At 43.5% G+C, this 24,396-nt stretch overlaps 2 protein-coding genes and 1 non-coding gene across 3 annotated transcripts in view; all 3 read right to left on the minus strand.

The window, feature by feature from the left end:
- Arhgap42 (Rho GTPase activating protein 42) overlaps positions 1–9,591 on the minus strand; it is a 297,464-nt gene extending 287,873 nt beyond the window's left edge. The window contains exon 1 of the mRNA XM_004661915.2: positions 9,407–9,591. Within this exon, the coding sequence (XP_004661972.1) occupies positions 9,407–9,560 (154 nt within the window). The 5' untranslated portion in view covers positions 9,561–9,591. The remainder of the gene's footprint in view (positions 1–9,406) is intronic.
- Positions 9,592–9,744: 153 nt separating this feature from the next.
- Positions 9,745–10,107, minus strand: LOC123459464 (putative uncharacterized protein encoded by MIR1915-HG). The gene has a single exon (XM_045146084.1). The coding sequence runs from the start codon at positions 10,105–10,107 to the stop codon at positions 9,745–9,747; it is 363 nt and encodes a 120-aa protein (XP_045002019.1).
- Positions 10,108–13,914: 3,807 nt separating this feature from the next.
- Positions 13,915–14,124, minus strand: LOC123459593. The gene has a single exon (XR_006636356.1). It is a non-coding gene; the product is annotated as a small nucleolar RNA U3 (small nucleolar RNA).
- Positions 14,125–24,396: the final 10,272 nt, after the last annotated feature.

Below are 24,396 nucleotides of genomic sequence, written 5' to 3' on the forward strand. Positions count from 1 at the left end.
ATTTCAGCTGTCATCCAAAGAGAAAGAGAACAGGGAAAGGAACAGTTAGATTTTTAAAGTTAGAATGCTGAAAAGTGGGCAGGCTCAACAATGTGAGTCTGTGAGCAACTGCTGATTGAGTGCTTATAACCAACAGACTCAATGTGTATGGACGGTGCATAAAATCATGTCCTGAAATATGCAGACATTGTGGAATGGATAAATCAAGTTAATATATGCATGACCTCATATATTTATCTTCTTGTAGTTAGGACACCTAAAATCTCAATTATTTTCAATACTATTCATGTTTCCTGTGCATTCTTGTGATAATAAATTATGCTCTATTTTCAGGGATTCCTTGAATTCAAAAATATAGACAAGCTGGACATGGTGGCACACACCTTTAATCCCAGCACTGGGAGGCAGAGGCAGATGGATCACCATGAGTTTGAGGCCATCCTGAGACTACATATTGAATCCCAGGTCAGCCTGGGCTAAAGTGAGACCCAACCTCAAAAAACATATATATATATATATATATATATATATATATATATATATATATATATATATAAACATATGCATACATATATATACATATATATACACATACATACATACACACACATATATACAGATATATATATACATGCATATATATATATGCGTGTATGTATATACACACACACACATATATATATATATATATATATATATATATATATATATATATGAATGAAGATGTATAGGGCTATGGAACACTATCTTTGGGACATGACATGGCCCGTGCACATTTATGACCTTACAGTGACTGCCATTACACAGTGACTGCCATTACCTGCACAAGCTCTGCACAAGAAAGGGCCCACAGATACACAGTGACATATGCATCTGGAGTTTGTTAGCAGTGACAAGAGGCCCTGGTATGTTCATTCTCTCTCTCAGTCTCTGAGCTTGCAAATAAATAATAATATTAAAAGAGAAAAAAAACAAAAAACAAGGAAAGGGCCCAGCAGCACTCTGTCCTGGCTGTTAGAGGAAAGCACGATGCATCCAACTAGAAGAGGGACTAGTTGGAAGAAAGACGTGTTCAGTGGAAGGAGGACAGGCAGGAATGTCAAGAGATGGTAACTGGGGTAAAGGGAGGCAGGGAGACGTTTCAGAAGTTAAAGGAACTCGCTTTCAAAACCTGGTGGCCCAGGTTCAGTACCCAAGTCACCCATCCCACATAAAGCAGGGGGCAAAAAGTGGTGCAAGGGCTGGAGAGATTCCCTAGTAACCACATAAAGCCAGATGTGCAATGTGGCACACGCAGCTGGAGAGTTCGACTGCAGTGACTAGAGGACCTGGCGCCCACACATTCTGTCCCTCTCTCTCTGCATGCAAATAAATAAATAAAATATTTTCTTAAAAGTGGCACAAGCATCTGTTGGTTTGCAGTGGCAAGAGCCCTTGATGCACCCATGCACAAAAGAAAACACAGGCATACTATACACATATTCAAATAATATAAATAAAAATAATTAAAAATTAAAGAAAAAGGTAATGAGATATAACTAAGACAAAATGCATAATACACATATATAAATTAACAGTAAAAGACATGAAACAAGGAGCTGGGGAGATGCACAGCTGTCAAAGATGCACACAACAGCGGCAGACCTTCATCAAGCAAGGTGGAAAGAGAGGACAAACACCCTAAAGCTGTCCTCCACACATACACCACGGCACACGTACTTCATACACATCCACACTCACGCACATACACATATAATTAAAAACATGTAAAATTTAAAAGGAAAAAACATAAAAGGGAAATGATGTATGAGAATAATTTTGAAATATTTTATTAGATGATTCTTACAGGAAGAAAGTTGTGAAGTTGAAATAACCTATAATTTCACAGGTCAGATTTTAAGAGTGGTGTCTGATAAAGGAATAAAGTTCACAGAATAATATTTGATAAGGGTGGAGATTTTGAGTCACACAGCATTAACTCAACTTGAGTCACTGATATCAAGAACAGTGTCAACTAACACTCACCAAATGTCTACCTGACATATAACAAAATGAACACATAATGTAGCAGTAAGACATTTATAGAAGACTTTCTTATTTTACAGGAAGGATGACACTTGGTTGTATTTACTTGCCAATGGGCACACTTGGACAGCCTCAGAATTTGAAGTCAAGGTCCACACACTAAACCATCATGCTTTTGCCAGAATGGATCCAAACATGAACTGCAAGTGTTCATTTTCAGTGATTCTCATTTGTTTTTGAGACAGGGGTTTATGGAGCCCAGCCTTGCCTCCAACTTGCTATGTACTTGAGGACGGCCTTCAACTTCGGATCTTAATTCATGTCCACGTGCCGTGATTGCTGGTGTCAGCCATCAATGCCAAGTTTACACAGTTCTGGGGATGGAACCCAGGGCTTTTGTGCATGCTAGGCAAGCCCTCTACCAACTGAGCTATAACCCCAGTTCCAATGACTCATTTTTAATCACTTATTTTATAAAATTTTTATGTGTTATATAAAATGGAGCCACGTAAGCCTGGCATGGCAGTGTGAACCTGTCATATCAAGCCCTGTGGAGACCCAGGACAGGAGGATCTCATTGAGTTGAGGTGACAAGACTGGTCTGGGCAACCTCATATGACACTGTCTCAAACAAGAAAAGGGAAAAAAAAATAAATCAAGTAATTTAATTCAAAATATCTACTTCAGCCAGGTATGGTATCACATTTTATAATCCCAGCATTCAACAGGCTGAGATGGGAGGATTATAAATTTGAAACCAGCTTGGGCTATTTACAGAGACCTTGTCCCCAACAATGACGATGACAAAATAAAAACATAACTTACCTAGCTCATCCAGGTGTGGTGGTGCACACCTTTAATCCTAGCACTTGGGAGGCTGTCGTAGGAGACTACAGAGTAAATTCCAGGTCAGTCTAGGCTAGAGTAAGACCTTACCGCGAAAAAAAAGAAATTACACAGTTCACGTTGGAAAGTTGGCTAAGCGATTAAGGCACCTGCCTGAAAAGCCTGATGACCTGTACCAGTACCGACTTAAGCCAGAGGCACCAGGCGGCACATGGATCTAGAGTTCATGTGCAACTGCTAGAGGCCCTGGAGCACACATTCTCTCATTCATTCTCTCTCTCTACTGGGTGGTGGCTCATACCTTTAATCCCAGCATTTGGGAATTCAAGAGGTGGAGGGTAGAAGGATCACTGTGGTTCAAGACCAGCCCAAAACTACATAATAAATTCCAGGCCAGCCTGGGCAAGAGCAAGACCCTACCTCAAAAAAAATTAAATAAATAAATAAATAACTTAGTTCAATTTATAAGCACCCTTCCAAATAGTCAACTAAAGAAACAAAATCCTGAAACATAGATCAAGAGGGAGATGTGACTTTTACTTAGACAACTATGTAAGCATTAATCAAAAGAATCCATGATAAGCTGGATAACCCTGGGCCTGTGGAAGTGGAGGCAGGAGGATCAGAAGATCAAGGTCAGCTATGGTTAAATAGTAAGTTGGAAGCCATCCTAGACTACATGAGATGGTGTCTCAAAAAACAAACAAACAAAATGTTAAGAATAGAGGGGAATGGAGAGATGGCCCAATGGTTAAAAGTGATGACTTGCAAAGCCTGATGACCAAAGTTCAATTCTCCAGTTTGCACACAAAGCCAGATGCACAAAGTAGCACATACATCTGAGATCCTTTGCAGTGGCAGGAATCTTTGGCCTGTCCATACTCACTCCTTCTCTCTGTCTGCTTTTCATTCTGTCTCTTTCTTAAATAAAGAAAAATTAAAAAAACAAACAGGGCTGGAGAGATGGCTTAGCAGTTATGGCATTTGCCTACAAATCCAAAGGACCTGGGTTCTATTCACCAGGACTCACGTATGTCAGATGTACAAGGTGGTACATGCATCCGGAATTCGTTTGCAGTGGCTGGATGCCCTAGTGCGCCCATTCTCTCTCTGTGTGTGTCTGTCTCTGTCTCTTTCTCTCTCGCAGAAAGAAAGAGAGAGAGAGACAGAGAGAGAGAGAGAGAGAAAGGAAAGGAAAGGAAAGGAAAGGAAAGGAAAGGAAAGGAAAGGAAAGGAAAGGAAAGGAAAGGAAAGGAAAGGAAAGGAAAGGAAAGGAAAGGAAAGGAAAGGAAAGGAAAGGAAAGGAAGAGGAAGAGGAAGAGGAAGAGGAAGAGGAAGAGGAAGAGGAAGAGGAAGAGGAAGAGGAAGAGGAAGAGGAAGAGGAAGAGGAAGGGAAGGGAAGGGAAGGGAAGGGAAGAGAAACAAAGGTTGAGGAAATGGCTCAGGAGTTAAAGGCATGTACTCCACAAGCCTGCAGATGAGAATTTGTATCCCAGAACTGACATAAAGTTATGGAAAATGTGGTGCAAATGTCTGTAATCTTAATGAGCCCATGGCAATTGGAAGTGGAAGCAGGACAATCCTGAAGCTTGCTCCAGGGCCAGCTATTCTGGCCTTCCTAGGGGGAAAAAAACAGATCCAGCATCAAAAACAAGGAGGAAGCCAGGAAACCAGGTGTGGTACCCACACCTTTGATCCTAGCACTCTGAGGCAGAGGTAGGATGATCACTGTGAGTTTGAGTCCACCCTGAGACTACATAGTGAAATTCAGGCCAGCCTGGGCTAGAGTGAGACCCTACCTCGGGGAGAAAAAAAAAAAAAACAAGGTGGAAGGAAAGGACCAATACTCCTCTGAGGCTGTCCTCTGATGTCCACCTATAAGCCATAAAATGAGTGTGCGTACACACACACACACACACACACACACAAATATATATAAGAATAGAAATAAAAAATTTAGTCAAGTGTTGTTATGCATGCCTTTAATGCCAGCATTCAAAGAGACTAAGGTAGGAGAATCGTCATGAGTATGAAGCCAGCCTGAACTACAGAGGGAGTTCCAGGTAGCCTGGGCTAGAATGATACCCTGCTACAAAAAACAAAAAAGATATTTATAATTTTAGCTAAAATAGTTTATATTGGGAGCCAGGCATGGTGGCACACACTTTTAATCCCAGCACTCAGGAGGCAGAGATAGGAGGATAGCCATGAGTTCAAGGCTACCCTGAGACTACATAGTGAATTCCAGGTCAGCCTGGGCTATAGTGAGACCTTACCTCGAAAAACAAAAAGAAATTTATATTGGGAAATCATTAATTATCAATGAAACATCAGGTGTTTAAAAAAAAAAATCAAGACCTCCTCAGGAAGACGGGAACGTCAGAAAGGAGGGGCTTAGAGGAGCCAGGGCTCCTTAGTGGGCCTGGGACTAAGCAGCCATCAAAGCCCTTCAACACATTTCTGTCCTGTCAGCTTCAGAGATCAGGCATTATCAGCTGCAGGCTGCCTCCCAGCATCCTCACCAAGAAACAGAAATGGACTGGTGGCTACAAAGCAGTGTGCTGAGGCAGAAGAGCAGTACAGAGAGAGAAGTTTGAAAAGCATCAGGAACGGCCAATGACAGAGAAAAAGACTGGAGCACCACCCCTCCCCCACACCACTTCCCCAGGCAAGGACTACATGTAAAGGGCAGAGCAGGGGTGAGAAAAGCTAGAAACATATAAACGCAGGGCACAAGCACTAAGTAAATGACCCATAAAAATGTCACAACTCTCACTAAGCATTGAATCTTTCCCAGCTCTCTGGCATTTCTTTCCTCAGAAGTGCTCTTTCATAGTAAATTCTCTCGGTTTCTACCATTACATATTCTGGTCCAATTACTTGTTCTGACACACAAGAACTTTAAAACATAACCAGGTGATCACCAAACTCCAATATCCACCTAGACATTACCAGGGTCCTCTGCTTAAACAATTCCACTTGGGGGCTGGAGAGATGGCTTAGTGGTTAAGACATTGGTCTGCAAAGCCAGAAGGACCCAGATTCAATTCCCTAAGACCCATGTAAGCCAGATGCACAATGTGGTAAATGTGTCTGGAGTCTGTTTGCAGTGCCTAGAGACCCTGGCATGCTCATTCTTTCTCTCTCTACCTGCCTCTTCTATTCTCTCTCTCTCTCTCTAATAAATAACAATTTAAAATTCCATTTGGTCCTGGCATGGTGATACATACCTGTAATCCCAGCACTCAGGAGGCAGGGGTAGGGGATCACTGTGAATTCAAGACCAGCCTGGACTACAGAGTAAGTTCCAGGTCAACCTGGGCTTGAGTGAGACTCTACCTCAAAAAAAAAAAAAAAAAAAAAAAAAAAAATTTAAGAAAGGCCTAGGGATTGGCTCAGTGGTTAAGGGTGCTTGCTTGCACAAAGCCTATCGGCCTGGATTCAATTCCCTAGTACCCATGTAAAGCCAAATGCACAAAATGGTACATGCATCTGGAGTTCATTTGAAACGACTGGAGAACCTAGAATACCCATACACACACACACACTTCCCCTCCCTCCCTCCCTCTCTCTCTCTCTCTTTCCTTCTTCTTCTCTTCTCTCCTTGCAAATTAATTTAAAAAAAAAAAAATTTTCAAGGTAGGGTCTCACTCTAGCCCAGACTGACCTGGAATTCACTATGTCATCTCAGCATAGCCTCAAACTCACAAAGAACCTCCTACCTCTGCCTCCCAAGTACTAGGATTAAAGGCCTGTGCTACAACACCTGGCTAAATAAAATATTTTTTAGTAATTTTTCATTGTTGTTGTTTTGAGGTACGGTCTCTCTCTAGCTCAGGCTGACCTGGAATTCATTCTCAGAGTGGCTTCAAACTCATGACAGTCTTCCTATCTCTGCCTCCTGAGTGCTGAGATTAATGGCATGTGCCACCATGCCTGGCCTTAAATAAAATATCTTTTAAAATCTCCATTTGGGGGCTGCTCGGAGCAGTTAAAAGCACTTGCTTGAAATGCCTGATAGCCCTGGGTTCAATTCCCCAGTACCCACATAAGAAGCTGATGAACAAAATGACGCATGTGTCTGAAGTTCATTTGCAGAAGCATGAGTCCCCGACACACCTATACTCTCGGACCTCTCCCTCTCTCTCACTCTGTATCTTGAATAACTGAATATTTCAAAATAAAATATCTCCAAAAATAAAGCCGGGCATGGTGGTACACACTTTTAATCCTTGCACTTGAAAAGCTGAGGTAGGAGGATCACTATAAGTTCAATGTTAACCTGGGACTACACAGTGAGTTCCAAGTCAGCCTGGAATAGAGTAAGACCCAGCCTCAGAAAAAAATAGATAAACAAACATAGTAAATAAATAAATAAATAAAATGTCCACTTAGCAATGGATGCTGGGAATCAGTTTAACAACAGTAAAATATTTTCCTTTCACAATGAAAAACTAATGACCAAACATTAGTTATGATAATACATTCTCACAAATTTAAAGCTGTGGAAAGAAAAGTTTCTATATTTAAAGAGCCTAAGGCCAAATTGATAAGACAGCATCTATACCCTCAAGGAGATTACACTCTCCTACCCTATAAGGGCTGTTTTTGGTTTGTTTGGCTTTTCTAATTTATTTATTTGCAAGCACAAGCAGACAGAAAGGGCACACCAGGCAGGGCCTCTAGCCACTTCAAAGGAACTTCAGATGCATGCACCACTTTGTACATCTGGCTTTACATGAGCACTAAGGAATCAAACTTGGGTCATTAGGCTTTGCAGGCACTTAACCACAAAGCCATCTCTCCAACCCAGGACTGAATTTCACAAGACTAGATGGAAGAACACTAAGAAGGGATGTAATATTACTAGTAAAATAATGTACATGTCAGAACATTTATCATAGATATGCAAGTATTTTCAGTGTTTGAAACACCAAATGTAGAACATATGGCGTCTGCTGGGAGAATGGTCCTGGCATTTAGCATTCTGAAATGGGGAAAGCCTCTTTGAAGAGACACCAGGCCCTCTAACATAAGGCTCCTTCAGAGATCTCAGCCAGGAAGTGCAAACCAGATAGGAGAATCCACATCTGTGTAGACAACAGAGCACAAAGAGTTACAGATAGGCTGAATTTTTCACAAATCACAATAAGCACCATTATCACGGTAGCCTCAGATTCAGAATAGAAATAGTTTCTTTATCTTGGTTAAGTGGTGAATACATATTTTAGCATTTGGGATGGAATACACTTATCTGCAGATGTCTTGCTAAGTTTCTGCCCTCCTAGCAATCCATTCTTCAAAAGACTGACCACACATGCTAAGTGTGGTCTCAGTTTCAAACACACACACACCCCTGCCATGTAGTTGCCATCACATTTGACTTATCGAAAGATACTACCCGTTTGTAAGTCCTGGGGACTGCTAGCTCACCCAGAAGTCCCTCCATCCTCTGGACATGGCAGAGGCCAGAGACGCCAGGGTATCATTTCAGAAAGTGCAGCACTCAGAAGCTTCTATGAGGATGCAAATATGTTCTGGGAAAAGTGACTACTTTGGTTTTATCATTGGGTCTCAGAAACCCTGGGTTCAGAAACTCCTTAAAGTCTCAGTAACTGAAACTTGCAGAGAGTGAAAGGAGAAAAGAGCATCCCTTTTGGAGGTGTATGGGAAAGGAGGTGGACGAAGACAGGGCAGTGACATTCAGTAGCAGCTCTGTTTGCCCAGGAACCTCCTCCTCTCTTTACTCAACCGAAAAACACCCCATATGATGCAAACCAAAAACATAAAGACGACAGAAAACTTGCAGAGTTAAAGCCCATTGGTGCCCCTGTGTTCAATCATCTTACTAAAATGGCAAAACTGCAAGTGTATTTTTTTCAAGCCAACCAGGAATCACTGTTTTATGTAAGAAATTATTTTCTTTGAATATTACTAAAAGACTTGATTCTCCTCCCAGGAGTTTTTGGTTTGTGTTTGAGTTTTGTGAAGATTGTTTGTCTGTCTGTTTTGCACACGAGGTCTTCTCTGTAGCCCTGGCTGGCTTAATACTCCATTTGTAACTGGGGCAGGCCTAGAACTCGCAGCAATCCCTCTGTCTCAGCTTCTGGAGTGCCAGGATTACAGACAGGCGTGAGCCAGCCACCACACCTGGCTCTCTCCAGCATTACTTTTTGAAGTGTTCAAACTAGCCACCAAAAATTTACACCCTCCCCCCCCCCAAAAAAAAGTGAAGTCCCCAACATCTTCCAAGCAGCTTGACAACAAAGATGACTTGGAAGGACTTGCTTCAGGACATGGCCATTCCCCTGGAAAACTTTCCCCTCTCAGAAGCCGCGGAAGTAAATCAGAACACCTAAGAACAAACTTTTTGTGGCCACCAGCAGGGGAGCTCTTCAGCTTTTGTCCCCAAATCCATTCAAACAAAAGAAGCTGGGTCTCGGGCATCCCACCCCGTGGGACCCCGGCCCGCCGCGGGCAAGGGGGTGTCCTGCAGCCCTGCGGGCCCCGAGCCCCCGCGCGCAGCCCCACTCACTCCTCAGCGCCCCGATCAGCAGCGAGCCGTCCTTGATGAGCTCTTTGATGAACTTGTTGGTCCGCTCCAGCTCGATCTCGTGACACTGCAGTCGCTCCCTGAAATCCGGGCTGTCCAAGTACGAATCGCTGAACTCCAGAGTGGGCAGCCCCATGGCACAGGCAAGGGCGGCCGGCCCGAGGCACCGGGCACCGGGCACGGGGCGCGCGGCGGGCGACAGACCGCGGGGACGGCGGAGGACGGGCCCCGCGGGCGCCGGGCTCAGTCCTGCTCCGGCGAGGAGGCGGCGGAGGCGGCGCGGAGGCAGGCGCGGGCGGCGGGCCGAGGCGCGGGGAGGCTCAGGTCGGCGGCATCGCCGCGCATCGTCGCTCCGAGCCCCGCGCTGGAAAGGCTCCGGCCGCGGCCGCGGCTGCACAGCGCTCCCTCCCCGGGCGCGCGGACACTTCCGGCAGCGCCACTCTCCGCCGCTCGGGACCGTCGCGGGCGCGGCGAAGCCTCCGGAGCCCCGCCGCCGCTCCCGGCAGGGAAACCCGCCCCCTCGCCCGAGCGGACGCAGCCTCAGAGCCGGCACCGCCGCGGGCCCGGACCCTCCTCCGGCCGCGCCCTCCCCGCCCCCGCGCCCCGTCCCGTCCCCTCCCGCCCCACCCGCGGGCCCGCACCGCGCTCCACGCGCCGGCCTGGGGGCCCTCGCCCCGGCCCATCCCGGCGCCTGCGGGGTCCTCAAACCAAATCTCCGACTCCCGGCGCACCTCCCCGGTGCTCCTCAGAACCGCTTGGGGGTAAGCCATCGGAAGCCAAAGTTTGCCGAAAGTTTGTGCACTGACGACTCTCAAGGGTTAGTTCATTCAGCTCTTAACCTTACACTCCCTCCACTGAAGCACAGAGATCCAGGGCTGAAAAGTTGTCCAGGGTCTTTGTGTCGTTCCCACGCCTTCCTTTCATTGATCCCACCTTGAAGTGTGTTGGAAGTTTTTCCCCAGTTGCTTAAGTCATGCCACGGATTTTTAGGAGCTTCCATGGTTAGAATGCCCATTTGCATCACAATTTTACTGTCTGGTGTTGGTACTGGTATTGGTATCTGGATGGGATGAATTGTTATATCCAGCTGGTCAAGCGTGGTGGCTCCTATCTGGAATCCCTGCATTCAGGAAGCTGAAGCAGGAGGATTGCAGAGAGTTTGAAGCCAGTCTGAACTATAAAGACGGAGATCCTGTCTCAGAGGAAAATAATAAAAATTTCTACGAAAAGGCAGCTACTTCTGTGGTAGAAGGTCACCTAATAAATTTCTGTTCTTTTGAAATCTTGACAGTAAGAGAAACTGCTGTGTTACATCTCATGCCGCCATCATGTATAGGATTTGTTGAGAACTGGGTTAGTTTCTTTAAAATCTGCTTTTAATTTCTACATTTTTATTGTTTCATCTATTTAAACCATCTGTTTAAAAAAAGGAAAAAATACAAATCATGGGAAAAATTCCGTTAAAGTACTGTACATTTTTCCCAGTTAAATTTCAGGAACTTTTAGGTTCAGTTTTTTTGAGTATACATGAGCATTAATAATAGCATGTAAACCTTAAAATAGATAAGATCTCATAAACTGTAGGATGACTTGGTTTAAATTCTGCTGGGCTAGGGAAAGCACATTTTAAAACCTTGCATAGGGCTACAGGGATGGCTTAGTGGCCACAGGAGGAACTTGCTACAAAATCTGATGGCCTGGGTTTGATTCCCTAGTACTCAAGTAAAGCCAGATACACAAAATGTCACCTGCACCTACAGCTTATTCTGTCGTGTGTCCTCCCACCCCTGCAAATAAATTAAAAACTGACAAAACAAAAATTAAACCTTACATCCATATTTTCATAAGTCCTCAACATATTTGCAAGGTGGCCCATTATACTTACAGTCATTTTAATTCCCAAATATGGGCTTTGTGTGACAATTAGATAGGCCTCATTTGTGATGTAAATGGGTATTCTAACCAGGGGAGCTCCTAAAATCCATGGCATGACTTAAGTAAGTGGAGAAAAACTACCAACGCAAGGTGGGATTAATGAAAGGAAGGCGTGGGAAAGACACAAGACACCGGCCAACTTTTCAACCTTGGATTTTTGTGCATTAGTGGAGGAACTGTAAAGTTGAGATGTGAATGAATTAATGCTTGAAAGTAGTCAATGCACACACACACACACACACACACACACACACAATGGAAGCAACTTCATACCTCAGGTGATTGTACATCTATCCATCACACAAACAAAAAGACAAAAAGGCAAAAACACAAAATAAGAGGCAGTCAGGCCTATAAATACTGCCCTTTCAAGATTTGCCATGTTGCTGTTCCAAACAACAAATTCTGATACCAACTGGACCAAATCGTAACAATTTCTTCATGTTTTTCATTGCATCAAAGCCTGACAACTGATTCTTTAAAGTTCATCAACAGTCTTTGATAAGTGTATTGAATATGTTGGGTGTCAATTTTCAGTTCTCTGTAACAGTCTTACATGCTAGGGCAGATTTGATCTAGATTCTAAGATACTGGTTGTCATTAGTGGTTTGTGTGTGAGTGTCTGTTTTATGTTCACTGTCCACCTTATCAGGTTCCAGGTAATATTATTGCTATAGAAAACTAATTAAAGCTAGGCACCATGCCTGACCCTGAGCAACTGTCAGAAAAGTAAATTTGGAGAACAAGTTCTCCTAGATCCTGAAACAGAAACATGTATTCCAGAGCCCCACACAGGTGCTGTGGTATCTTTCAGTGCATTTGGATGGAACTAGAACTTTGCCTCCTACCCTTCACCCATTAGTATCTATAAAGTGGTATGTGATAAATGGCCATTTTCTCATAGGTGCTTTTGGGGTTACTTATGATTTGGTCTATGATTCATGCTTTGATTATACCTGTTAGTCTAGCTTTCCTTTGTGCCACATTAACCCAGCTACCTGAGAGACACCAGAAGTTGTTTGGCTTTCGGGTGGATTTTCTGTCAGTTTTGAAGTATTGTTTTCATGTATTATTCTCCCACCATAGTAAAGAAACCAGGTTTCCATACCTGTGAGCTTTCTTTCATGTGACATTTTACTGGGTTGAAAGGGAACCTCTCCACAGCTTTCCAATTCGCAGGATGTGGCACTGTTGGCAGCTTGGTGAGCTTCACAAGTATTATTGGCTGACACACTCCCTGGCATGATTTTTAGCCCAGAGAAATGTCTCTGTTTTTGTAACTCAAAATATGAATGTGTGGGGCTTTGCCTATTTGTGCATAACAGCAAATAGGTAGTAAGGGATGGTGAACCCACATAAAGTGTTTATAAATGTGCCTGGAACTTTCTTATTGCCTAGGATCAGGCCTGGCCCTTAGCATGGACTGTGAAGTTACTTTAGCCTTGGAGATGCAGATCTTTTGAGGCTATACTAAAGCAGGGAATGACATAACTCAACCATGAACAATGGCTGGTCCTTTCTCTGCCCTCCTGGATGAGGAGACAGGGACATGGTGACTGTTTGCATTCCCAGCTCTGCATTGTCTTTTCACAAAGGAATGCTCAAAGTAAGTGACATATCACATCATAATAGTTCATCTCACATCATGTCTAGGTAAACAAACAAGACTGTACCCAAACGAAAGAACATAATTATTAAAATATATCTTGTGGCTAAATATACATAAAATTTACCATCTTAACCATACAGAAGTGTGAGTTCAGTGTCACAGAGTATACTCCCATGGCTGTTCAGTCATCACCACCATTCATTTCCAGGACATTTTCAACCTCACCAACCTTGTACCCATGATACTGCCCATCCTGCTGCAGCACCTCCCAGCCCTGGTCATGGTCATTCAGATTTCTGTCTGTGAATCTGATAACACTAGTTCCTCCTAAACGTCAAGCATATGCTGCCCCTTTGTGCCTTTTTCTCCTTAGATGGGCCAGTCACTAATGACAGAAAAAGACATAACAATCAGCTGTGTGGTTTTTTAAATCTATTTGTAAATGTGTACGTGTGTGTATGAGTGTGCCAGGGATTTCCGCTGCGGCAAACAAATGACCTTCCAGCTTTATATAGATGCTGGGGAATTGAACCTGGGCTGGCAGGCTTGTGCCAACAAGTACTGTTAGTTATTGAGCCATCTCCCAGCTTCTGTATTTTTTGAGAAAGTTTGGGTACAATAGGGTCTCCTCCCACTACAAATGGATTCAAAATACATGCACTACTTTGTGCATCTGGCTTTATGTGGCTACTGAGGAATTGAACCTAGGTCATCGGGCTTTGCTAACAAGTGCTCTTAACTGCTGATGCATCTTGCCTGCCAGTACTGTTTTCTGTGTTTGTTCTTGAAGAAGCGTCTCTCTCTAGTCCAGGCTGACTCATGGCCATCCTCCTACCTCAGCCCCATCGTAGCTGGGAGAATGAGTATGAGCAGCTATGCCCAGCAAGGTGTAGTTTTTTTCTTGATTTTTATTTATTGATTGATTGATTAATTGATAGTTTTATGACACTCAGACTGCGTGCTCTCCCTCCAGCTTCTCCAAGGAGGGCAGGAATGATCATCAATGGCAAGTAGCAGTTGCAGCAAAGCAACAAGAGCAGGCTTCACGCTCAGGAGAGAACACTGCACCTCATCCTCGTGGTTTCCTGTATTCTACATGGTCAGAGAAACTTCTCTAGTGATGAACTGTAGAAATGGTCCCTGAAAGTATAGTCTTAAGAGGTATTTTTAAAGTCATTTGAATATACATAAAGTTTTAAATCAATAGTTTCTTTTTAAATATTTTTATTTATTTACAAGTAGAAAGAGAGAGGTAGATAGAAGAGAAACAAAGAGAATGGGTGTGCCAGGGCCTCCAGCCACTGCAAGTGAACCCCACATGCATAGGCCACTTTATGCATCTGGCTGTACATGGGTACTGGGGAATTTAACCCAGGTTGTTAGTCTTTGCGGGCAAGTGCCTTAACAGCTGAGCCATCTCTCCAGCAGCTGAATCAATAATTTCTAAGGCTTCTACCAATAGTAAAAGGAAGTTCAGCTTAAGCCCTTAGATAGATATTGTTTATCCAACCTTATTACGAAACATGACCATCTTTGCTTTTGCTCCACAGGAAGCTCCAGCCCCACCATTCCTCACAAAGTTGGTTGATGAATGACACTGTGTACTTTAGTTGGCAAGTCCCCACATCATTGACAGCAGTCTGGGACTTAGTAACACAGACCGTTGTAGCTAGAGAATGTTCTCACAGACTTTCTCCTTGCTACCACTGCCATGAAACACTGGCGAATGCTAAATAAAACTTTGTTCTGTCTGGGGAAAGAAATGGGAGTGCTTCTCAGGAAAAGTGCAGCCCATAGACCACACTGTGTGAGTCCATGCCTTCTAGGTGCTCATTATCCAGTAAATGGACTAGAGAACCATGGCTAGAATACTAAAAAGCTACAGCCAAGCATTCTGAAAGCTGTGAAAGGAAGATTGGATGTGGTGGACATGAATAAGACTGGGGAAGAAAGAGATGAGCAGAGGCAAGTTAAAGAAAGGAAGGAAGGAAGTATACTAAGTGGGAATTCAAATACATCCTGAGATTTAAGCCCATAACTCAGAAGTGTTCGCCTTTATCTATCTATTTATTTATTTATTTGACACAGGGTGTCTGTAATCCAGGCTGGCCTCTAACTTGCTATATAGCTGAGGATGACCTTGAACTCTTGATCCTGCTGCCTTATCCTTTCTCGTATTGGATTACACACACACACCACCCACCACACCTCATTTTATGCAGTGCTGGAGATCAAACCCAGGGCACTGTGCATACTAGACATGCACTCTACCTGCTGAGCTACATCCCCAGCGCCAGGCCATAATTTTAGAAGACAAAATAGGTCTGGTTTTCCATGTTGAATTTGAGGTGGTGTTGGGGATAAGGTGGCACTGATGCTTGAGATGTGATATTGGCTTGATGTGAGGCTGGAAATACAGGGTTGGGGACTGTGAGGTTGGGGGAACTGGGCTTGGGGATGTGGGGGTGGGGGTTATGAGCTTAGGAGAGATGGAGTTGGGTTAACAGAGGCCCATGCCAGCAGCAAGTACAAACCACCAACCAAATAAGCAGAAGTAACTGCAAAGTATGGGTGTGTTCCAAGTGAAAAGACAGCTGCTAAAATCTGCAAACCTAAGATTTCTATTCTGATTGCCTATTTCTAAAGATCAAATCAGGGCGAGGGACATAGCTCAGTTGGCAGAGTGCTTGACCAAGCACAAGCACATGAAGCTGAGTTCAGTACACAGCACTGCACAAAACCTGGACATGGAGGCACACACCTATAAATAATCCCAGCACTCAAAAGTTGGAGGCAGGAAGCTCACAAATTCAATGTCATCCTCAACTACATAGCAAGCCTAGGCTACCTAAGAGCCTATCTCAAAAGAAGAGAGAAAGAGAAAGTCCTAGGCATGAGACCCCCATCAACCAAATATAACTCTGAGCCAGGGAAAGGAGAAGAGAGAGGAAGAGGGAGTGGCGCGAGAGAGAAATATAGAGAGTAACTGAATTAATTTGGGACTTAAGGCATAAAGTTTTGATTTCCATCTGGTAGTGCCCCCTTGTGGTAATTCATGTTTGTTACCTGACAATATAAGAGTGCAAGACGTCTAAACAGAAGATATACTGCTGTGTGTGGCACTGAGTTCATATTGCCACATCAACATACCTTTTTCTTTTAGAGAAACTAATGTACTTTTTTCAGGAATGGCCGTGGTACTTTACATGTTTACCAACCATGTCTAAAAGTGACCTCTACTGCTCTTTTGACTTATTTCCCTGAGACAGAGTCTCTCATTGAACTGGATCATTTTGTTTTTCTTCAGTTGCAGTAGTTGACAAGGAGCCCCAGCAAGCCTCTTATCTCCACTATGCTTGGCCAGGCCTGGCTTTTTAAATGGTTGGTGGAGATTGAACTCAGGTCCTTAGGCTTGTACATAAGCACTCTTACTCACAGAGTCATCTTCCCAGCCCTGCATTAGACCCTTTAAATTTTTGTGCTGGTGAACCCAGTACAGTGTGCATATTGTACCCCTGAATGATACACCCACCCCCAATCCTGTTTATAACGGCTGGGCAAGTTGTGAGTTAAAATGGTTTACTTGGAGATGGGTATATATGTCAGTTGAGAGAGTACTTGCCTAGCATTTGCAAAGCCCTGGGTTCAACACCAGCACTGTGTAAACTGGTTTTGGTGGTCTACACCTACAACCCCAGCACTTATAAGGTAAAGGCAGGATGATCAGAAGTTCAAGGTCATCCTTTAGTACGTAGCTCTAAGCCAGCCTGGACTACATGAGGCTCTACCTCATAAACAACAACAGGGGCTGCAGAGACAGCTCAGCAGTTGAGGCACTTGCCTGCAAAGCCTAAGGACCAGGCTTTGATTCTACAGGACCCATGTAAAGCCATGTGCACAAGGTGGCACATGCATCTGGAGTTTGTTTGCAGTGGCTGGAGGCCCTGACATGTACATTCTCTCCCCTTCTCTATATGTTTCTTTCTTCTTATAAATAAATAATAAAATACCTAAAAAGCAACATCAATACATCCCGCCTAAGTTTACAAAGCCAGGAAGTTCTGAAATTGAGATTTCAGCCTGGGTCTATGTATATATCTAAAAAGATCATCCTAAGCGTGCACACACACACACACACACACACACACACACACACACACACACAAAGTTAGTACTTGTTGGTACCTACAGGCCTTTGGTGCTGCAGAAGCTGTAAATCCAAGGGTTCACAAAAACCTTCCCTCAATGCTGTGCTAATTAAAATTTCAATCCAGCCAGGCATAGTGATGCATGTCCTTAATCCCAGCACTAAGGAAGCAGAAGTAGGAATATTACTATGAGTTTGAGGCAAGCCTGAGACTATAAAGTGAATTGTAGGTCAACCTGGAATAAAGTGAGACCCTGCTTCAAAAAACCAAAACATTAAATAAAAAAAAAAATCAATCCAATGGGGTGTAACAGAGGCATTACAAAAAGGCCATGTATAGCTGTGTGCTTCAGAGGATTTACCTTTCAGGCTGTAGGTTTCCACAAGTAATAAATCGGGGATGATAGTGGTAATGATAGTCATTCATTCCATGCTTACACTGTACCAGACACTGTTCTGAGCTAATGGTGAGAGCACATTCATTTAACTGTGGTCATTTTTAGCTCTAGACCTCTGAGCTTCTAAATCTCAAAGTTAGGATGAAGGAGCTCCACAATCGTGAGAATCAATCACAGGTAGAGTAGTAGACATTCCATCCCAGTGTGCTTTGAGACTTGGGGCTAGGTTCAGAGAGGATGTGTACCCTCACCTCTCACTGCAACTCCGATGGGTGGGGCCTCTGCCGGGTTCCATAGCAACCACTGAGCTCAGGAAGGAAACCAGCTTTTGTTGAACAAGGACAAGGTCCATGCTTATGATGGCACTGGGCCTAAAAATCCTCTCTGAAAGATGAATTCTCCTTTTCCCTTTCTTTTTTTCCTTCTCCTCCTTCTTTCTTTTTGTTTTAAAGCAGACTCACTCCAGCCCTGGCTGATCTGAAGCTGATTCTGTAGCCCAAGCTGGTCTCAACTCATGCCAATACTACCACAGCCTCCTGACTGTTGGGGTTAAAGTTGTAAACCACCATGCCAAACCTTTCTCTCTTTCTCTCTTTCCTTTTTTTTTTTTAAATTTGTTTTGGTTTTGCTTTTCTTTTTAACTTTATTTTTATTTATTTATTTGAGAGAGAGACAGAGGCACAGAGAGGGAGAGAGACAATGAGGGTACCAGGTCCTCCAGCCATTGCAAACGAACTCCAGACATATGTGCCCTCTTGTGCATCTGGCTTATGTGGGTTCTCAGGAATAGAACCCAGGTCCTTTGGCTTTGCAGGCAAATGCCTTAACTGCTAATCCATCTCTTTAGCCCCTTTCTTTCCTTTTTATAAATTATTTTATTTATTTACTTGACAGGGAGAGAGAAAGAGGTAGACACAGAGAGAGAATGGGCACACCGGGACCTCCAACCTCTGCAAACAAACTCTAAACACATGTGCCACTTTGTGCATCTGGCTTACATGGGCACTGGCGAATCAAACCTGGCTCCCTTGGCTTTGTAGGCAAGTGCCTTAACTGCTAAGCCATCTCTCCAGCCTTCTCTAATTTTTTTTTTTTTTTTTTGGTTTTTTGAGGTAGGGAATTAACTCTGTAGTCTCAGGGTGGCCTTGAACTCATGGCAATCCTCCTACCTCTGCCCCTCCCAAGTGCTGGGATTAAAGGCGTGTGCCACCACACGCCCGGCTCTTTTTTTTTTTTTTTTTTTTTTTTTAGGTAGGGTAGCACTCTAGAAAAGACTGACCTGAAACTTACTCTGAATTGCCAGGCTGGCCTCAAATTAACTCTGATCTTCCTACATCTGCTTCTTGAGTGCTGGGATTAAAGGCATGGGCCATTACATTAGGATCAAGCCTCTTTCTTTTCTCTTGTTCTTTTCTTTCTTCTTCCTTTTTTCCCTTCATTACTTTCTTTCTCCCTTTTTCTTTAATCTTTTTTCTTTTCCTTTTTTCTTCCTTCTCCTCCCTTCCTCCATTTCTTCCTTTTCTTTCTCTTTTTTAAATTATTATTTTTTTATTTATTTAATTAAGAGAGAGAGGAAGTAAGACAGAGAGAGAAAGAGAGAATGGGTTGCCAGGGCCTCTAGCCACTGCAAACAAACTCCAGATGCATGGCCACCATGTACATGTGGCTTATGTGGCTATTGGAGAATTGAACCTGGTTTCCTTAGGCTTCTTGGGCAAGCACCTTAACCGCTTAGTCAACTCTCCAGCTCTAAAGTATTTTTATTTATTCATCTCTTAGAGAAAGAGTAAGAGAGAAAGAAAGAGTGAGTATGGGCACACCAGAGCCTCCAGACATGGTAAATGAATTCCAAGTACATGTGCCACTTTGTGCACCTCTCTGTACATGGGCACTGTGGAATTGAACCTCAGCCATCAGGCTTTGCAGGCAAGCACCTTTAATGTTGAGCTATCTCTCCAATTCTTCTTAATCTTCTGAGACAAGGTCCTACCATACTGCCTAGGATGACCTTGAATTTGTGATCCTCCTGCCTCAACCTCAGTCTCAGAAATTCTGGGATGTCAGGCCCATACCACCACACCCACCTGAAAGAAAGGAATTTCCTAATGAGAATGAGAGCATAAGAACACTAAGGCAACAAAGACTAAATGGATGAGCTAAATTACCCAGGCCCAATGGGTTGTCTCTAACTTTGGAGCCCACACAATAGTGAAGACCTCTGGGAGCACACTGCCCATGCATACTAATAGCTTATTTTTAAAATATATTTTATTTATTTGAGAGTGAGAAAGAGGGAGAGAGAGAGAAAAAGGGGGTGGTAGATAATGGGCGAGCCAGGGCTTCCAGTCACTGCAAAAGAACTCCAGACACGTGCACTCCCTTGTGTATCTGGCTTACATGGGTCCTGGAGAGTCGAACCGGCATCCTTTGGCTTTGCAGGCAACTGCAACCGCTAAGCCATCTCCGCACATATAGCAGCTCCTTTGCTTTTAGGCACCAAGTCATGCCAGCTTTGTTTTGTTGTCTCCTGCGCCACCATGGACAGCAGGTAACAAATATTGTTGTGAATGCATGACGCCTTAAAGAGCTCCACAAATCATTTCCTGCTTATTTTCTAGGAGCAGTGCTGAGCAGACATTTGGGTTACACAAAATGGCTTTCCCTATTTGGTAAGGAGCCCTCTACTGGCTTGAGCCTCACATGTATAAAGAGGAGAGGTCTCCATGGTGGTGTTTCCAGGCCCAGAGAGCATATGTGTCAACCAGCTGCCATCCAGTGCATTGCCCCAGGCCCTGGCAAAGACAGTGAGAAATGTGTTGAGGAAAATAACAAGCCCAGATGGGGCTTAAGGAAGCTAACCCAAATGAATGGCTCTACACCCAGTAAAGAGAAACCATAACTCAATCAGAGTGGATCACACTAATGAATGTGATAAGCCTGATTGAGAAAGAACAGACCCACAGCCTTTGTGGGTTGAGCATTTCAGATGGGAAAAAGAATGGATCCAAGCGAGCATCTGCAGCCGGCAGTCACAGTGGCCACTTCCTTCAGACAAACGGCTTTATCCCTCCACGTGTGTGTTCGCTAGCTGGCAGTATAGACCCAATCTGATAGAAAGTTTTCCAAAATCATGTATAAGAATGGCAAAGCAATTTGTTCAGAAAGGAAGAGCTCTTATTTTTAGTTTTTTATATATTAATTTTTTCCATGTGCCAGTTTATAAATCTTTCATTGTGAGATAGATGTGCATTACTGATATCACCTTAGTATCCATTACTGTTGATGCTCTGGCTTCATTCTCATCACCTACAGCTTCGCTTTTCTAATTTGTTGGGGGGGTATTTGTGTTTCCTTGAGAAAAGGTCTCACTGTATCCCAGGTTGGCTTCCAAACGGTGGCACTCCTCCTGTCTCAGCCTCTTGAGTGCTAGGATGAAAGATGTGAGCCATCTCGTTCACTTTTCTAATTTTCATGACCTTTCAAAGGAAGCTTTGAAGATGTGTGGGCCTCTCTGCATTATGTTGCATTATGGTGTCAACTAGAAAACCATTTATCTTCTAATGGAGACCTTTTTCTTTTTAATGGAGACCTTTTTGATATGGAAGATAAATACTTGCTGAGTCTGCTTGTTTTAGATACCTTATTATGAAAATTTTCAAACAGGTCCAAAATTTTTTAAGACAAATAACTTTCTAGACACCCACATGTTCTCTACCTTTAATCACCCAATGTCAACATTTTATCACATTTGTTTTTCTCTCTTATTATGTGCATGTATAAAATGTTTAAGTGAAATTTTAAATTTCTTATTTTAGCTCCCTAAATATTTCAACATGTATCACCAAAGAATAAGGAAATTTTTCAACATAGCTACAACTTTAAGAAAATTGATCTATGATTAAAACATCAAATATTCTATCATTAAAAAAACTTCAATATCTTAAAGAAAAAGAAAGAGAAAAGTAAAAGAAAAGAAAACAGAAACAACACCTAACCAAGGTTCCACATTGACTCTTAGTTGCCTTTATGGCTACCAAAATAGGCAAAAGCCTGTTTTCCTTGGTACTATCCTGACGAAAATATTGGCTGCTCAAATTAGCAGAAGACTAATTTATGATGAGAAGAACCCAAACCACTAAATATTTGAAATTAGCACTGGCAGCTTCCAGAAGACTACTCTAGAGAAAGGGAATACTGTGCAAAGCATGCTTCTGGAATGAAGCCATGTGTGTATAAATATATATAACATTAATATGCATAAAACATACAGATTTGTGATATTGGAGGCACTACATATGTTAGCTTAGTGCTCTACCAGTGAGTCACCACCCCCAGCAGTTGATACATTTTTTCAATAAATTAATGAATGAAATTCTAGATACCGAAGATAAAACGCCATCGACCTCAGTGGGAAATGATTAGAATTGCCAAATCATGGACTGTACTCCCTCCGACCCAAACCCTCTGCAAGTGTGGCCTGGCACTGTGTGTCCCTAAGATCCTGACACTGCCTGCTGTTGGTGTAGAGCAGTAGGTGCCAAAACAAGAAGGCAGGACAGTGTTGGCAAAGGAAGTGGAGGACACAGCTTTGAGATTGGATAAGGGGGAGGAGGGAGGTAGAACAGAGGCTGGGTGAGATGCCAGTGCAAGCATGGGAGCTGGCCTACCATGAGAGTGTCAGCTAGAATGCTGACAGGAAAAACAGCACCCCCAACTACAGTGCTCATATGCCTAATACTCTTGCTTTCATACTCATTGTAGAGGTAGGATTTTGGTTCACTTGAACATAAACACTGTAATTATTTGAAAGGGAAAAAGAGACAATCAGGATTTTATTTTTTATTTTTGAGACAACGTCTCCCATAACCCAGTCTGGCTTCAAACTCAGTATGTAATCAAGGATAACCTTGAACTCTTGATCCTCCTGACTCCACCTCCTCCTGAGTGCTATAATTATAGATGTGTACACCACACCCCGTTTATGTGGTTCTGGGAATAATAAAACCCAGGACTTTGTGCATATTATGCAAGAACTATATCAATGGGCACTTAAAAGTATAATTATTAACAACACAACCTTTGCTTCATTCTAGACCTCAGGCTACTACTCGTGGAGAGAAAGGGACTGATGTGGCAGGTAGAGTTGAGTGACCAAGACGGGTCCTTTTCCTAACTTGGGTGCCTCTCTTGGGAGGGTGACAGATAAGGCAGGAAAGAAGTTTTGCAAGTACAGTGGCTCCCTAGGGCTAGGGTTTGAGGTCAGTGTCACCAGGAGCAGGTGTGTTGAGAACTTGTCTTACAGGTTCTTCTCTCAGAAGACTGAAGGATGACTCACCACCTGAATGACTTTTTCTTTCTTGTTGTGGATTGAGAAAAATGGAGAGGAGGGCAAAACACAGTGACAGAGCTTGTTTGGTAGGGAGACAGAGAGAGGGAGGCGGGATTTCCAGGTTCTTCTTCCACCACTGGTTGGCTCCACACCACTCATGCCCATCATGCCTCAAGCCCAAACATCACTGCGGGGATTTCTTTCTATTATTCCAGAAGCTGAGCTGTGGTGGAGAAGTTACACATGAATAGGTGGCTGCTATAGACCAGTCTTCTCTAAAATATGACGAAGTGTTCATATTAAAGTATTTTCTGGGCTGGGGAGATGGCCCAGCGGTTAACAAAGTTCAATTCCAGAACATATGTAAAAGCTGGGGGCACTAAGTGGTGCATGCAACCGGAGTTCATTTGCAGATGCTAGTGGCTCTAGCTCATTCTTTCTCTTTTTCTCTCTCTTTCCTTGCAAATAAATATTTATATTTAAAAAATATTTCTTCTCAGCCTGGTGTGGTGGTGCATATCTGTTATCCCCACATTAGGAAAGTAGAAACAAGAGGACTGTTCAAGGTCATCCAGGGCTACATAGTGAGACCCTATCTCAAAACAACTTTTTTCCCCTTAATTAAGAAAAAAAGAGAGCTGGGTGTGATGGTGCACACCTTTAATCCCAGCACTTGGGAGTCAGAGGTAGATCGATCACCATGAGTTCGAGGCCACCCTGAGATTACATAGTGAATTCCAGGTCAGCCTGGGCTAGAGTGAGACTCTACCTTGAAAAAAAGGGGGGCTAGGGAGATGGCTTAGCAGTGAAGGCGCTTGCTTGCCAAATCTGCAAGCCCAGAGTTTGATTTCCCAATACCCACATAGGGCCAGATAAACAAAGTAGTGCACGCATCTGGAGTTTGTTTGCAGTGGCAAGAAGCCCTGGTGTGCTCTTACTTGTGTTGTCTCTCTCTCTCTCTCTCACACACACACACACACACAAATGAATAAAATATTTTAAACAAAAAAGTAACAATAGACATGGTCCTCTTCCGAGCTGATTCAGGGTATCTTCAGAAACAAGGAAAACATTTAATAGCACCATCATTTTAGCTCCACAATGGACATTTCCAAGGAACCAGAGCCTGAACAAGACTCTTCAGTCCACCTCAGCCTCTCTTTAACCTGCTGTTCATATTGCAATCCCCCCGCTTAGTGGGCTGAGGAGGGAACCTGACATGCAGTTAGTCACCAAACCACCGTGATATCTCCGGAGTCATCCTTCTCTCCAGCCCCAGCGCCAGTGCTCGCTCACCCTTCACTGCTCTGACAATTAAGCCCTTCGCTGTCTCCATGGCTCCAGCCAGCCGCACTCTAAGCTGAGATTGCAGCCGCACTAATCGTTCTCAAAAAGTGAATCTCATTCTCCCCAGAGCTTAAAATCCTTCAGTGGCTCCTCACTGATTGATGGAGCGAATCCAAACTCCTTGGTGTGCCAGTGCAGTCTGTTATCTCTCCAACCTTATTGATTCCCTTATCTTTTACCTCTAGAGTTATGCTTCCCTTCAGCTGC

Source organism: Jaculus jaculus, chromosome 3 (assembly GCF_020740685.1).
Source record: "Jaculus jaculus isolate mJacJac1 chromosome 3, mJacJac1.mat.Y.cur, whole genome shotgun sequence".
Taxonomy (NCBI): Eukaryota; Metazoa; Chordata; class Mammalia; order Rodentia; family Dipodidae; genus Jaculus; species Jaculus jaculus.

Excerpts from the sequence above, each read along its gene's own strand:
- LOC123459464 (XM_045146084.1), bottom strand. The coding sequence starts at position 10,107 with ATGGGCCGGGGCGAGGGCCCCCAGGCCGGCGCGTGGAGCGCGGTGCGG.